Source organism: Dendrobates tinctorius, unplaced genomic scaffold, assembly GCF_039654945.1.
Source record: "Dendrobates tinctorius isolate UK_male_01 unplaced genomic scaffold, ASM3965494v1 ptg000084l, whole genome shotgun sequence".
NCBI lineage: Eukaryota > Metazoa > Chordata > Amphibia > Anura > Dendrobatidae > Dendrobates > Dendrobates tinctorius.
This window is the reverse complement of record NW_027361752.1, coordinates 31,211,420-31,226,013: the sequence shown is the minus strand read 5'-3', so window position 1 is coordinate 31,226,013 and position 14,594 is coordinate 31,211,420. Positions and strand designations below refer to the sequence as shown.

Below are 14,594 nucleotides of genomic sequence, written 5' to 3'. Positions count from 1 at the left end.
GGCTCCTGAGAAAAATAATGATCTTGTCGGCAGCACTAATGTCTGATCAACCGGGGCCCGACACCTGGAACCCCCCACCAACGGTGTCATCAGCAGGAAATACTCATTTGCAGAGCTGGCCGTATACTTGTAGCGGCGGAGGCTTGGTACAGCACAGCCACCATTCAAATTAATAGGAGGCGGATGTGCAGTACCCTGTGGTGGCCACTACAAGTAGACGGAGCAGCTTGGTAAATGAGTACTTCCAACCGGTGGCTGCCACCCACACCAATGCCATCTGATCGGCGGAGATTCCGGGTGGTGGACCCCGGGCCGATCAGACATTGCTAACCTATCCCAAGGATAGGCCATCAATGTAAAAGTAGGGGACAACCTCTTTAACCTTCCTATTAATCCTCTGTCTGCAGGTTTTGTATCGGTAGTGCCTGTGAATATTGAAGTCTTTAAAGAACTATATTTCTGACTTTACAGAAATCTGAAGATCCGCTATTTTACTAACTATTTTATTTTTGTAAATATTCCGAAACAGCATCCACTAGCCAGGAAGGAGGAGGAGGAGGAGAAGGGGCGATAATGCTGCCGTCTATCTACTTTGTCTCCGTGTGTGTGACCCCCGCTGTGATAATAATAGCAGATATTAATGTTACCTGCTTCTTGTGGCGCCCCCTGCTGTTCTTTTTATTCTCTCTCAGAACGACCACCTAATGTGTCCGGTGCCGGAGAGATAAAGCCGCTTCCAGTGAGCCAAATCCTCTTGGCTGTGCAAAGAATCAGTCTGACGCCCGGCTACAAAAGCATCCGAAAGATGGCACTGAGCCACCGAGAATGTGCTACTGCGGCAATAAACGTGAGATGCGGATGTGCCGAGAGAGAGTCACAATTAAAGCAGCGCATGTAAAATCTAGCAACATGGTTAGTTTATCTGTTTGACCTTTTTTCAGGTTGATTTTACTATACGAGGTGTGGTAAAAATACACTATTGCAATATGGAAACCACCAGCAAGCTGCTGTCGACTGATCTGATCTGGTATTGTGTTTCCATGTAGTAATGTGACTGTATAATACAATTGCAAAAACATAACAATCAAATGAGAAAACTTTGCAAGAGTTTATTAACATGAGCCTCTACTTTCCAGTTTTCCTATTTTGCACTTTAGTTTTTTGTCTCCACTACTTTCAAGAGTCATAACTTTTCAACTTTTTTTCATTTAATTTTGAAATGATGAACAAAAATGCATTTACACATTAAAAATGACCTGGCACCATGATTCCTCAGGTCAGCCTGACTGCGGTCAGCTCAAACTTGTGTAGTTTTTAATACACAGAGGGTGAAATACAGTTGAAACCAGAAGTTTCCATACCCTATATAAAAAGACACATATACATGTTTTTCTCAATATCTGACATGAAATCAGAATAAACCTTTCCCGTTTTAGGTCAGTTAGGATTACCATAATTATTAATATTTGCCAAATGCCAGAATAAAGAGAGAGAGAATGTTGTAAGAATGTCGTAAATGCTGTAAGAACGTTGCCTAGCCAGGCAGCCAAAATATAGCCGACTATCGTACCAAATACGGGGGATCCTTTTGGGTGTGTCTCATTCACACTGTTATACCCTCAGTAGATTCTGCCTGTCAGTGGAGGTTGGCACCCCCGCTCCATGGCGGCTCACCCTGAGGCTGTGTGCACACATTGCGTTTTTAAAGCGTTTTTGACGCTTTTTTTTCTGCAGCAGAAATGCTTAAAAAATGCTATTAAAATGCATCCCCATGCAATTCTATGGGATTCCGCAGTTGCTGTGTCAATGCTGCAGATTTTACCGCTGCGGAATCGCATAGTGGTAAAATCCGCAGCATGTTTATTATTTCTGCGCAATCATGGCGATTCCGCCACCATAGGATTGCATTGAAATGCTCACTTTACACATGTGGGTATGCCCAGCATGCTTAAAGTGAGCACTTCCTGTGCAGATGGTACCCAGGGCATGGCTCTGATGCCTCCAGAAGTGCCCAAAGTCTAAAAACATGTTCAGTGGCTGTGCTGCAGCCTTTCAATAACATTTATTAGGTTGGTGAACCTGAACAGGAAATCGGACCTACTGTAAAAGTCCATCTTTGGGATTCGGTAACGAACACTAGGTATTTGGTACTGACCCTGAACTTACCTGTTCGGGTTCGCTCACCCCCACTGATTAACGGTTTTCATCCTGTGGGGAATCCTCTGTATTTACTTTCATGAAGTCTTCTCTTTATGGTAGACTTAGATGCTGAAACAACTACTTCCTGGAGGGTGTTCTTCACTTGGGAGGATGTTGCGAAGCGATTTTTCTTCACCATATGAAGGATTCTGCGATCATCCACCACTCTTGTGTTCAATGGATCTGAGCTCGTTTTTTGCAGAAAGTACCAAAGTGTTGATTTGTTCACTGCGAACACTTCTGCTATCTCTGTAATTGATCTCTTCTTTTTTTTTAGCATAATGATGATCAGTTTCTCCTCCATTGACAGCTCCTTTGTCTGCATGTTGTGGTTTCATAACAACAGCTTCCAAATGCAAATGCCAAAGGTGAAATCAACTCAAGACCTTTTATCTGCTTAATTGATGATGGAATAAAGAGAGAATAGGCCCTGCAGCCCATTAAAGAGCTATTCCAATTACTTTTGGTCCCTTGAAAAAGAAGCATTGAATCATACAATGTTAAGGTACTGTCACACTTAGCGATGTACCAGCGATCCCGACCAGCGATATGACACGGTCAGGATCGCTGGTACATCGCTAAGTGGTCGCTAGTGAGCTGCCACATAGGCAGATCTCACCAGCGACATCGCAGGGGACGGGGGTCGCTACTTACCTGTCACACCAGGCGATCCTGCGTCCTCCTGCCCGGCTCCACGCGTCGCTCATCCTCACAGCAGGAAGCGCCGCAGGAAGCAGACGACGAGAAACAGTCCTGAACGTTCTCGCACAATCAGCGATAACCAGCGGGGGAGCGAGTCGGAGGTAAGTATCAGACACAGAGATATCGCTAGCAATATCGCTATAACGTCACTAGTTATAGCGATATTGCTAGCGATATCTCTTAGTGTGACAGGCCCTTTAGAGTTGTAAGTGACATCTAGTGTCATTGTGTCCAACCCCCTGCTCAATGCAGCACAGGATTCACAAAACCATCTCAGACAGATGTGTGTCCAACCTTTGAAGACTTCCATTGAAGGAGAACTCATCACCTCTCAAGGCAGCCTGTTCCACTCATTGATCACCCTCACTGTCAAAAAGTTTTTGCTAATATCAAAGCTGTATCTTCTCCCTTTCAGTTTCATTCCATTGCTTCTCGTGTTTCCATGTGCAAATAAGAATGATTCCTCTGCAATGTGACATTTCATATTTGTAGACAGGTATTAAGTCTTCTCTTAGCCTTCTTTTTTTGCATGCTAAACATTCCCTGATCCTTTAACCGTTCCTTGTAGGACATAGTTTGCAGTCCGCTCACCATCCTGGTAGCTCTTCTCTGAACTGGCTCCAGTTACATAAAGCTACATATTAAAGAGCTGTAATTCCTAAACACTAGTTCCAAATAGGATAAATACCCTTTAATTAAAGCTGAGAGTTTGCACTTTAAGTCTATATTGATTATATAACTGTATCTTGACTATGTTTTGGTAAACAGCTGTTGGAATATGTTTGGTGCAACAACTCCATTCCTGTCTGTGAGTGTTAGTTGCTAGATTTGTATGCTGTTTTTAAAGTTAGAACAAAACAAACTCCCAGAGCCTCACACAGGGATAGCATGTGACTGTTTTCCTGTTTTTCCTGTGTTTGTGTGTAAATGTCAGCAAGGACCGTAGTCGTGGCTGAGTTCATTGGGCCCTGTGTGCCCTGGCCTTCCAATACATAAAAATCACGCTCCACTGTCAGCTTACTTGCCTTTCTGTCCCCTGCATCATTAAGGTCTGTTCTTCATTCCTAATGGTCACCACCAGATGCTTCTGAATAAACAGAGACACAGTCCAAGTGCAACTCAGTACAGAAATCTTTACTTTCATGACTTCGCAGCACATCCAGATCCGTTACAACATTTTCAACAGCTTGTACGTTACACAATACTTAATCTTTCTCTGCACTCCTCTCCCTGTCACACTGAAGGTTCCTGGGTCAGACCATTTCCAACGAGTCCTTAGAATCCTCCCTGTCCAGCCTCACTGCATAGGGATGCTCCCTCAGCCGTTTTGCCCCGGTTCTGAGGGCAACAGCCCAAGCAATGACCTGCCATATGGTGAGCGACCTGCCCTGAGATGCTGCGGTGGCTTCTCTTGTTTCCCAAGTTCCTCTAGATGCTGTTGTTGCCCTTACTGAGGCTATGCTGACCCACTGACTCTGGATGCCTGGGTTCCTCCTTGAACGTTGTGGGGCGTTGAATAGCTAGGGCATTTGTCCCACCCAAGCACTTTGGGCTACCTAGCCCTGACTGAATCTACCAGAAACTATTCCTGCCTTAAACCCAGCTAACCACTCCTATGGTTAACCATTTACACGTATGAACTCTTGTCCTATACTAAGCACACCTATAATGCCCCATCTAATGACCAAACTTTACACTACACTTTCTCTAATCATATACATTTCTACATAATGGATTCTGTACACTTCATTACGAGTAAACAACCGGTACACAATTCTGCAACTATACACAATGAACCGGGACAAGTTAGGAGTATCAGGATAGCTTCTGTACTCCCCTTACATGTGTATGAGAGAAGCAGCCTGCTGTAAATGCGGCACAGATAGAGACACACAAATGATTTATTCCTGATCTATTAAGCATGTTGTTCCTGCTTGGAGAGTATCGTGAATAATCCGCTGCCAACAACAGCTAAAATGCCAAAACTTGTATCACTGTCCAAATATATCTGAACCCAACTATATATACGTAAGAATTCAGCAGCATACTGTAAGCGCTAAGATGTATACAAACATTGAATATATGAAATTTGAACTTCATTACTGCTATATAAAATATACTTATTAAAATTAAGGTACTTAGTACAAAAATTGGCCAATGAGAGCCCACCAGCCACAACAAGTCGTATCTTTCTTTGATAGGACCCTAAGCTAATATTTATATATTTTAAAAAAAAAATAAATCTATAATAAGGTTAACAGTATCTAGCCTTCTTATTGTTGGCAAGGAATGGTAATTTTTCTGGAAAGAAAATATCATTTTCTTCTCTTTGCACAAAAATTATCTGAAAACTTCCAAATAAGATGTGCAATTGCTGATTCTATACACAATGTAACATTAAAGGTAGATCTTTTCTTTATATATGCTTTGGGCATGGTGCTGGCAACCTATAGAGTGGTGGAATTGTGATCTTTAAGTATTTGTTATTTGAATAGATTTTTCATAAAAGGTCATTAGAATTACTGATACCTTATCTTACTTCCCTACGGTCTCTCCTTGGGACACAGCTGCTTTTATCCAGTATTGTCTTCACTGTAGTATTATAATGTGACATTAGCTTTGCACACAACACCTGATGCCAAATCAGCGTTATACGTCAGATATAACTATGTACCGTATTAATGCAGAAGACATCATATTTTTACAAGATTTTGTGAGGATAGATTATGCGTATATTTCTGGTTAAATTAAGAAGCAAAGTAGATTTGTTCTGTTTTTTTTTTTTAGTAGAACCGGATCATGAAGGTTACAGTACTTTTGTGGCAAGGGTTTTTTTTGCCATCATATTCAGCAGGAATAACAAATTAGACATCATTTCTGCACAGATGTGGGTCAAGTTTTCCTGGAACCTTGGCAATTGGTCACCAATTGCTCTTTATTGTGCATTAATGTCTAAATATAAGGAAAGAAGTGTTGGGTACTTGGTGGGACATATAGGGTCTGAAGCAGAGGAGAAGGTAGGGTTTCATCTTACGGGGTTTGAAACATCTAAGTGAGCCCCTAACTGGTATCTCTGATTAAAACTATAGTGGTGCACCCTTATCATGGGTATAGGTGAACCTCAGTAGATGACCATATTGTTCCAGAAAATAAATCTCTACACAAAGACCTACACCGATATTGCCACCATATGGTGACCATATACTGGTAGATTCCAGTCCTGGAGAACATACAAGTGATTATAGTAAAGTTATAAATAATAACTTATAGCTGACTTTCATTCTGATAGAGTCATTCACTTTTCCTGTCTTTTTCTACCTGGCACAGACTAACAAGTCAACTTCTCCAGCCAAGACTCTCCAGCCAGAGATTACAACACAGACACATTTGACTTCTTACGGTACATTTCCATCACCGTCCCCATCTATTCCCAACCTGCACAAATCCCTCATCCTCCTGATACCCTAATACTGAGCCACTGCTAGCGTGTCCTTATTACTGCACCTGATGTTTGGCATAAAAACTGTGCTACTCTTAGTGGCCCACATTATAATGCCCACCACTGTAGCCCTTTTATACTAATTTTGCCCCTTTGATGGTCACCATACTTTGAGTGCCCCAATAATGCTTCTTAAGTGCCCACTTAACATATAATAATATCCCCTAAGTCCCCTAATAAACAGGTCCTCTATACACAGTACAGTGGGCCCACAACTCCCCTATGTACAGTATTGTGGCCCGCATCTCCCCTAAACACATTATAATGCCCCACAGTTTACCTGTGCACAGTACGGTGGGCCCACAGCTTCCTTTTACACAGTATGATGGGACCACAGTCCTGCTATACACAGCATGATACCCCCACAGCTCCCTTATACATAGTAGGATGACCCCACTGCTCCCCAAAACAGTATAATGACCCCCATAGTAGCCCCCAAACTTTATAACGTCCTCCACATTAGCCCTCAAACTGTATATTGGCCCCTACATTATCCCCCAAACTGTACAATGGACAGGCATTAGCCCCCAAACTGTACTATGGCCCCCACAGTAGTCTCTACAATGTATTAAGGCACCCCACATTGTTTCAAGATCCCCCAAAGTAACCCCCACACTGTCTGATGCCCCCACAGTCACACTACAAGCTTTAATTAAAATAAAAAATATCATTTAATAACCTAATCCAGGATATTGACGAGTCCACAGGGCAGACTAACACGTTGTAAGTTCCGGCGTGGTGGAATAACATCACCGCAACGGGACTTTGACATCCAGTGCGTGTGCTGGTGCCTCGGCCTGTGCACAAGTTCTGTAGAATGCAGAGAGCGGTAGTGTAGGGGGTCTCCCTGCTCTGCTGCACAGCTTAACTCAGGGGTGTACAAATTTTTTTCGTTCAAGGGCCGAATTTGCATACAATTCATGCAATCTCAAAGGCGGCAGAAAAATTTAAAAGGGGTACTTGAATACATCATCAGAACCACCATCAATACATTAACCCCTTTCCGACATCGGGCTTAATAGTAGGCCGATGTCGGACTCCCTCCCTTTGATGTGGGCTCCGGCGCTGAGCCCACATCTTTTCTAGCACATGTCAGCTGACTTGGACAGCTGAAATGTGCCCCTAACAGCTGCGGGTGAAATTGCGACCCACTCGTGGCCGTTAACCTGTTAAATGCAGTCAATCTCTTATAGCGGATTTTAACTCGTACTTCTGGCAAGCACGCCAGAAATCCCGCCCATTGATGACCCCGTCAAGTGATAGCGGGTCAACGATGGGTTGGCATGACAACCAGAGGTCTCCAGCATACCTCTATGGTTGTCACTGCCGGATTGCTATGAGTGGCGCCTGGTGGTCGGCGCTCATAGCAAGTGAGCATTTCTGCTACAAACAGGCGATTTGATCATCGCCTTTATTTTATTTTTATTTATTTTACTCATTTATATAGCGCCATTAATTCCCAAGCGCTTTACAAACACTATGGGCACTGTCCCCATTGGGGCTCACAATCTAGAATCCCTATCAGTAAGTCTTTGGAATGTAGGAGGAAACTGGAGTTCCCAGAGGAAACCCACACAGCAGAACATCCAAACAACTTTATGTAGCAGAGCTGACCGGATTATGGCAGCTTCTATTCTCCCAGCTTCTAGACTATTGAAGCATGCCAAAAGTAAAAAAAAGTTTTAAAAAATAAAAAAAAATAAACGTCAAATCAACCCCATTTCGCCCCATTCAATTTAAAACAATAAAAAAAAATCAAACATACACATATTTGGTATCACCGCATTCAGAATCGCTCGATCTATCAATATAAAAAAAAAGTAACCCGATCGCTAAACGGCGTAATGAGAAAAAAAGTCAAAATGACAGAATTAAATTTTTTCTGACACCGCAACTTTGCATTAAAATGCAATAACGGTTGATCAAAAGATCCTATCTGCATCAAAATGGTATCATTAAAAACGTCAACTTGGCGCACAAAAATAAGATCTCGCTCAACCCGAGATCATGAAAAATGGAGACACTACGGGTATCGGAAAATGGCACAATTTTTTTTTAGCAAACTTTGGAATTTTTTTCCACCTCATATTAAAAAGAACCTAGACATGTTTGGTGTCTATGAACTCTTAATGACCTGAAGAATCATAATGGCAGGTCAGTTTTAGCATTTAGTGAACACGGTAAAAAAAAAAAAAAGAACAAAAATCAACTGTTGGATTGCACTTTTTTTGCAATTTCACTGCACTTGGAATTTTTTTTGCGATTTTCTAGTACATGATATGTTGAAACTAATGGTGTTTGTAACGAATGGAAGCGGAGGCATAGGTGATGAAGTTCTCATTTGTTTTTTATTTTTTGAGTGGAACCTCTGGACCTCGGTCCGGGGGGCTCTGAAGGGGGCGTAACTAGTGAGCCCCAGGTATACGTAGTAACATCCCTCGAACAGGACCAGAGTGGAATACCTGAGGGTCACAGGTGCTACCTCCAGTTAGACCCTGGACATGTGGGTAAACAGATATTGCAGATATAGTGGGAGCTGACCGGCGGACACCGAGTATATGAGATGAAGCTGGCTCTGGTGAGGATAGCCAGGTTCTGGGTAGACGGAAGGAAGTTGGCTCCTGCAACTTTAGCATTGTCCAAGGGTTCGGATGGCGAGTAGCAGAACGGGATAGCACTTGAGTGTATAGGTACAGATGTCGTATAGAATAGCCGAACAACAGGTCACTGATATTCTGCGGAAACAAACAGTATAAACAGAGTGCCAAATTAAATTCTATAACAGCGCAGGCAGACAGAGACAGAACTGGATTTGGCAAGAGTAGATAAACAATGCTCCGGCACTCCCCCTATGGCGGAGTGGCCAGAAATAGTAATCAGTGCGCTGACATTGGTTAATTGGTATTTTCAAAAAATGCGCGCTGTCCCTTTAAGAGACCAGAGGGAAGCACGTGCGCGTCCTTTGCATTCTCCCTGGAGGCCTGCTGGCAGCATGCCAGGAAGTGGGGGAGAGAGAAGCAACAGCAGGATGCCAAGGAACAGACAGAGAACAAGGATCCTGACAGGGACCTCGCCGAGGTACAGGGGCAGCTTGGAGAGCAGGAGCAATTGAGGGACCAGAACTGGGGGCAGCTCCAGAACTTGGTGCAGGGCCAAAACCGTGACCGGATGTAACAGTGTTGCTCAATCCCTCACATGGCCACATCAACCGAAAAATAAAAATGTTATGGCTCTGGGAAGAACTGAGAAAAAAACGAAAGTGCAAAAACGAAAATACCTCAGGGGTTAAGGGGTTAATACATCACTAGAGCCAGTGTTCAATATTTGAGATTTTGGATAGCTCTGTTACTGCTAAAAAAACAAAAATAGTGTGAACACTTGCTAACTTAAAATTAGTTTTTGGAACAGAACTCTCCAAATCCTCCTTCTAATCTCTAAATTTTTTAGGATTTCTAAGTTTTGTGAGAAAGTCACTAGCAAAGTACTAGAGGGGAGCTATGTTACACTGAGGGTGTTGGCTTCAGGGATCGCAACCTAGGAAATTGTTATGTCCCAGGTCATATAACTGCCCATTCATCTAGCAAATGAACTGTAGCATGGGACACCGGTGTTTATTTTACCCATATCTAGCTTGCAGCGTGGACTGTCAAATCCGCCGAGGGGTCCCAAGCTTGTCCTGTAAAAGTAAATGGTCTGTAAATGACTGGACAACTATTTTTCTCCAGGCGTTGGAAGAAAAGGAGGAAAAAACGAAAAAAAAAAATAGTCCTGTCATGAAGGAGTTAAGGAGAAGATTAAGTGTTTATGCTCCAGAGTCCCCTATGTCTAAAGGGCCTTTTACACTAAGCAACGCACCAGCGATAACGATAGCGATCCGACCAGGCATAGATCGCTGTTGTGTCGTTACGTGATCGCTAGATAGCTTTCAAACAGTCCACTCTCGTCAACGACTCTAGAGAGATCAGCGATCTGCATAGCGACCTCGTTGCTCGTTGAGTACCTTTCACATTACTAAACAAAAAACGATTCAGACCTCGGTGGGCGTGCTTCAGCGTTTAATTTACAACGCCCCCCAAAGCGCCGATTGGTGGTCACCGCTGCGCTGTCATTGGCCAGCGGCGTCATTAAAGAGGACGTAATAGCGTTTCAGTTTAAATCTCTGGAGCGCCGTGGTTAGCTTCTAAACCAGCATTTTTCTCCCTAGAGACAAAAGTGCATTTTTGGTTCGATTTTGCTATTCGTCCTTCAGCAACCCTCTTCAAGACTCATCATCGTTGGTTATTTTCCAATACCTCCATTTTTAAGATCATCTTAAGAATCAACAGTGCAAATTTTTTTTTTTTTTTCTCCATAACTTTCGGATTTTTCACACCGTCAAAGGTAAGTTTATTTTGGTTCCAAATTTTTATTTTTTTTTGTATGCCCTTTTTTTTTTTTGTTTTATTTTATCGTTTTATTTTAGTTTAGTGTAGAAACCGCGCCCGCCCCCATTCTTGTAATTGTTGAACGTGATACTTTTCTAGGACAGCGACCAAGCTTATGCGATTCAAACTCTTTTTTTATCGTGTGTATGTCCATTTTGTCCATATGCACATGTCCGAGCAGCCATTTTAGTTTTGAAACCGCGCCCGGCCCCATTCTTGTAATTGTTGAACGTGATACTTTTCTAGGACAGCGACCAAGCTTATGCGATTCAAACTCTTTTTTATAAAATGTATGTCCGTACCTAAATGAAAGAGTTCTCACCATTTCCTTTCTTTTTTATTAGAGATGGCATCAAGTAGCCAAGTTGCAAACAGCCAAGACTTCATACGCCTATTTATTGAGATGTATCGGTCAATGCCCTGCCTCTGGAAGGTGAAGTCTCCAGACTACAGTAACAAATACAAGAAGAAGGTTGCATATGAAAAACTTGTACATCTATATCAAGAAAATCATCCCAGCGAAACGGTTGATGAGGCTGTTATTAAAAAAAAAATACAAGCTCTACGCACTGTGTTCAAGAAGGAATTGAACAAGGTGGAAAAGTCTACAAGGTCGGGGGCGGGTACCGATGAAGTGTATGTTCCGAAGTTGTGGTACTACAACTTGCTGGAGTTTACGCGAGACCAGGAAATCCCCAGGGTTATGCACTGTTCTATGTCACTGCCACAAGAGGAAGAAACAGTGACACGGCCTGATTCCCCTCTAGTCGATGTAAGTATGTTTTGGGTTTCCCTCCAATAACCTATGATACATATATATGTACATGGTACTGTTGAGTTTTATTCATTAAGTTGATGATTTGAAACTTTGTTCACAGCTGATACCTCTTCATTTTAAATTGGTTTATCATAACATAATTTCTACAAATTGTCGATGTCAGTACATAGCCAGTACCAATGTTCCCACCCCCTCTTAATAAATTATTGTTATGTGTTTAGAAAACACTCGTTTTACTTTTTCTGTGTTTTAACCTTGTTTTTCTGTTCTTGCAGCATGTAACAGAAGAGGTCTCACCTACACCATGTGTCATTCCTGAAACCCCTGCAACATCAAACCCAACCGACGAGGAGGCAGAGGAGGCAAGTGTGTCCGCGGGAGCGTACACTGTGCAAAGGCGTCTCCCTGTGAGTAGAAAAAGAAAGGCCACCGCTCCACCTTTTCCAGAGTTTGTCGATATAGCAAAGAACATATTGGTGCTGCAGGAAAAGCAAGCAATTGGGGGCTTTGCACACATGGTGGACGAAAGACTTCGGTCTCTGGACGTTACGCAAAGGCTTCAGGCTGAGAGAATTATATTTGAAGCGCTAAATAAAGTTGCTGTTGGACAACTTAAAGACAGTTATATTCTTGTGGATTCCCAAGCTATGTCAATAAACCCATGGCCGCAGACACAAGAACATGTAACAAGCACGCCAAGAAGGGTGATTCAGCCTATACAAAGCATGAACTTTGGAACCCCACATTTGCAGTCTGGCCCATTCATAAATCCTGGAAGGCAGCAACTGAATGACTCTGACTTTTGTTACACTCAATTATAGTTTTTATGTTTACTTGTTGTATTAACAAAATTGTTTGGCTATCCTTTTTGTTTGTTTATAAAAAATAAAAATTGAAAATTAAATTTTTGCATTACACATGACCACAATTTCAAGTCCTTTGTAGACTGAGACAAAAAGTGGTTTGCCACGCGATAAAGACAGGTTTCCTAGTCTGGTGTGTAGTTTATTGCCTGCAATTATCCTGTTACGTGGAGTGTTCCATCTTTAAAAGTGTGTTATGTCAGAATAGTAATTTTATATCTTTAACGATGACCAAAAAAGGTGCCACATGAGAGGTTGAATTGTTTTTTCGAAATAACATTTTTTTAATGTTTAACTTACTGACTGTGTCAGTTTCTTTTTTTATTTTTATTTAGGCTTTTTAATTTCTTTCTTTATGACTGATTTTTAAACAAACCATTTTAGTTTAACATATGTCAACATGACATAGACAATTTTTTTAAACAAAAAAAAAAATAAATTAAATGTTATCACCCTGCGGTTGGGCTGCCACAAATTGGTCCAGCATCACTCCGAGTTGGTGTAACGCAGACATCGCCCTCCTGTGTGCTGCCAAGAGTTCAGGTAAGGTTGGTATTTCTGTTGAGGAAATTTACATTGTTGATGGCGTTTCTGTAAATGTGCATGCATACGGTGCCATAGTATGTGGAGCAGCATATGGTGGCATAATGTGGGTGTGGTAGCAAATGGGGCCATATCCTATGGATCGCAATATGGGGCCATAGTGTTAAGTGGCAGCAGATGGGTGCATACGGTTCATGCCTGTGGTCAAACACTTACGTTTTTGTGCCGCCTCTGACTCTTCAGATGAGGAGATAACAGCCCTTCCACGTCGAGTGGCAACACGTACTAGAAAAGAAAATGTCTAAATATAGAATATGCCAGCAACTGTTACACAAATTATAATTTCTCACATGCTTCAAAAAAAAAAAAAAAAAAAAAGAGTTGATTACCGGAGGTCGAGTCTGCTCCAGCTTCCCGGAGTGATACTGGAGAAAACACACCAATTGGGGATGAAGTGGAGGAAGCAATTTGTGGTTGAGGCGTTGAGGGGGGCGAGGGGGTCCTTACGGGCTCAGGTATCTAAAAATATGAAATTGAGCATTGAACATTTCCAAAGCGGTGAAAACATCCAAAAAATGAAACGGTATTGTAATACTCCATTATTGTTTCCTCCCTGGAAAACACTTTGGTTTTTATTTACCGTTCGCCTTATGTGAACCATGACTTCTTCCCCCCCCCCTATTCTTGTATTTTTCAACCCAATAAAAATACTAAAAACATGAGCAAACGCATTTTATACACTTACGGACTCTGCTTCAGGAGATGCTTGCACCGCCGGGCTTGCGTGTGCTGCGGGGGCTGTTGGTGCTGCAGGTGCTGATGGGGCTGGGGCCGCCGCGTGCGCCGCTGTTTGGAAAAAATCAAAACTGAGCGCAATACCACCTATATTTGCGTTGTGCAATTTCACATGTGCGAATCAAATTTTATTTATTTATTTTTTTAAACTGTAAACCCTGTTGAAAAAAAAAAAAAAAAAAAAAAAAAAAAAATTTAAAACATACTATGTGGAACACTCACCTCGGTCCCTCCGCACTTGTTGTTGGAGGCTGGTGAGGATGTCTCTTGATCGAAAGCGCAGATCCGCCAGTTTTTTCCTGATTTGCGTTGTGTTGCGCTCAACTCCGAACCGGCGTAACAGTCCTCGCCTGATCCTCCGCAACACAGCCCGCTTGTGTCTCATGGGGTGTGCATGCGCCTGTCCACACGCATAATCGCGCCTCTCCATCTCCTGTACCAGGAAACGCATTTCGGCCTCCCCCCAAGGTGTAGCTCTCTGTCTACCAGCCATTGCTTCCTGTTTTGCTTTCACTACGCAGCAGGGACGCCCACAAGAACGTCGTGACGTCACGACGTTTTCCCGCCTCATTTGGTGACGCTACTGCGTACTTTTAGTTATGGTACTACTGCGCGCTTATCGGTGACGCTATAGCGTCCACTTAAGGGCGGTTGTAAAATGGCGTCTTAACGGATCGCTACAGTGCTGATACTGTGTCGCAGGGCTATGTTATCTTTTTTTTCTTTTAAAAACAAGAAACACTTTGAAAAGTAGCAACTATGTGAATTTATTGTTGTTTTTATCACACAAG

General features: G+C 42.5%; 1 protein-coding gene across 1 annotated transcript; it reads left to right on the top strand.

Moving 5' to 3' along the window:
• The first annotated feature begins 255 nt into the window (after positions 1-255).
• Positions 256-12,480, top strand: LOC141097377 (uncharacterized). The gene is made up of 4 exons (XM_073584506.1): positions 256-912; positions 10,605-10,780; positions 11,169-11,596; positions 11,878-12,480. Exons 3-4 carry the CDS (start codon positions 11,171-11,173, stop codon positions 12,421-12,423), a joined length of 972 nt encoding a protein of 323 aa, XP_073440607.1. The 5' UTR covers positions 256-912; positions 10,605-10,780; positions 11,169-11,170; the 3' UTR covers positions 12,424-12,480.
• The last annotated feature ends 2,114 nt before the right edge of the window (positions 12,481-14,594 follow it).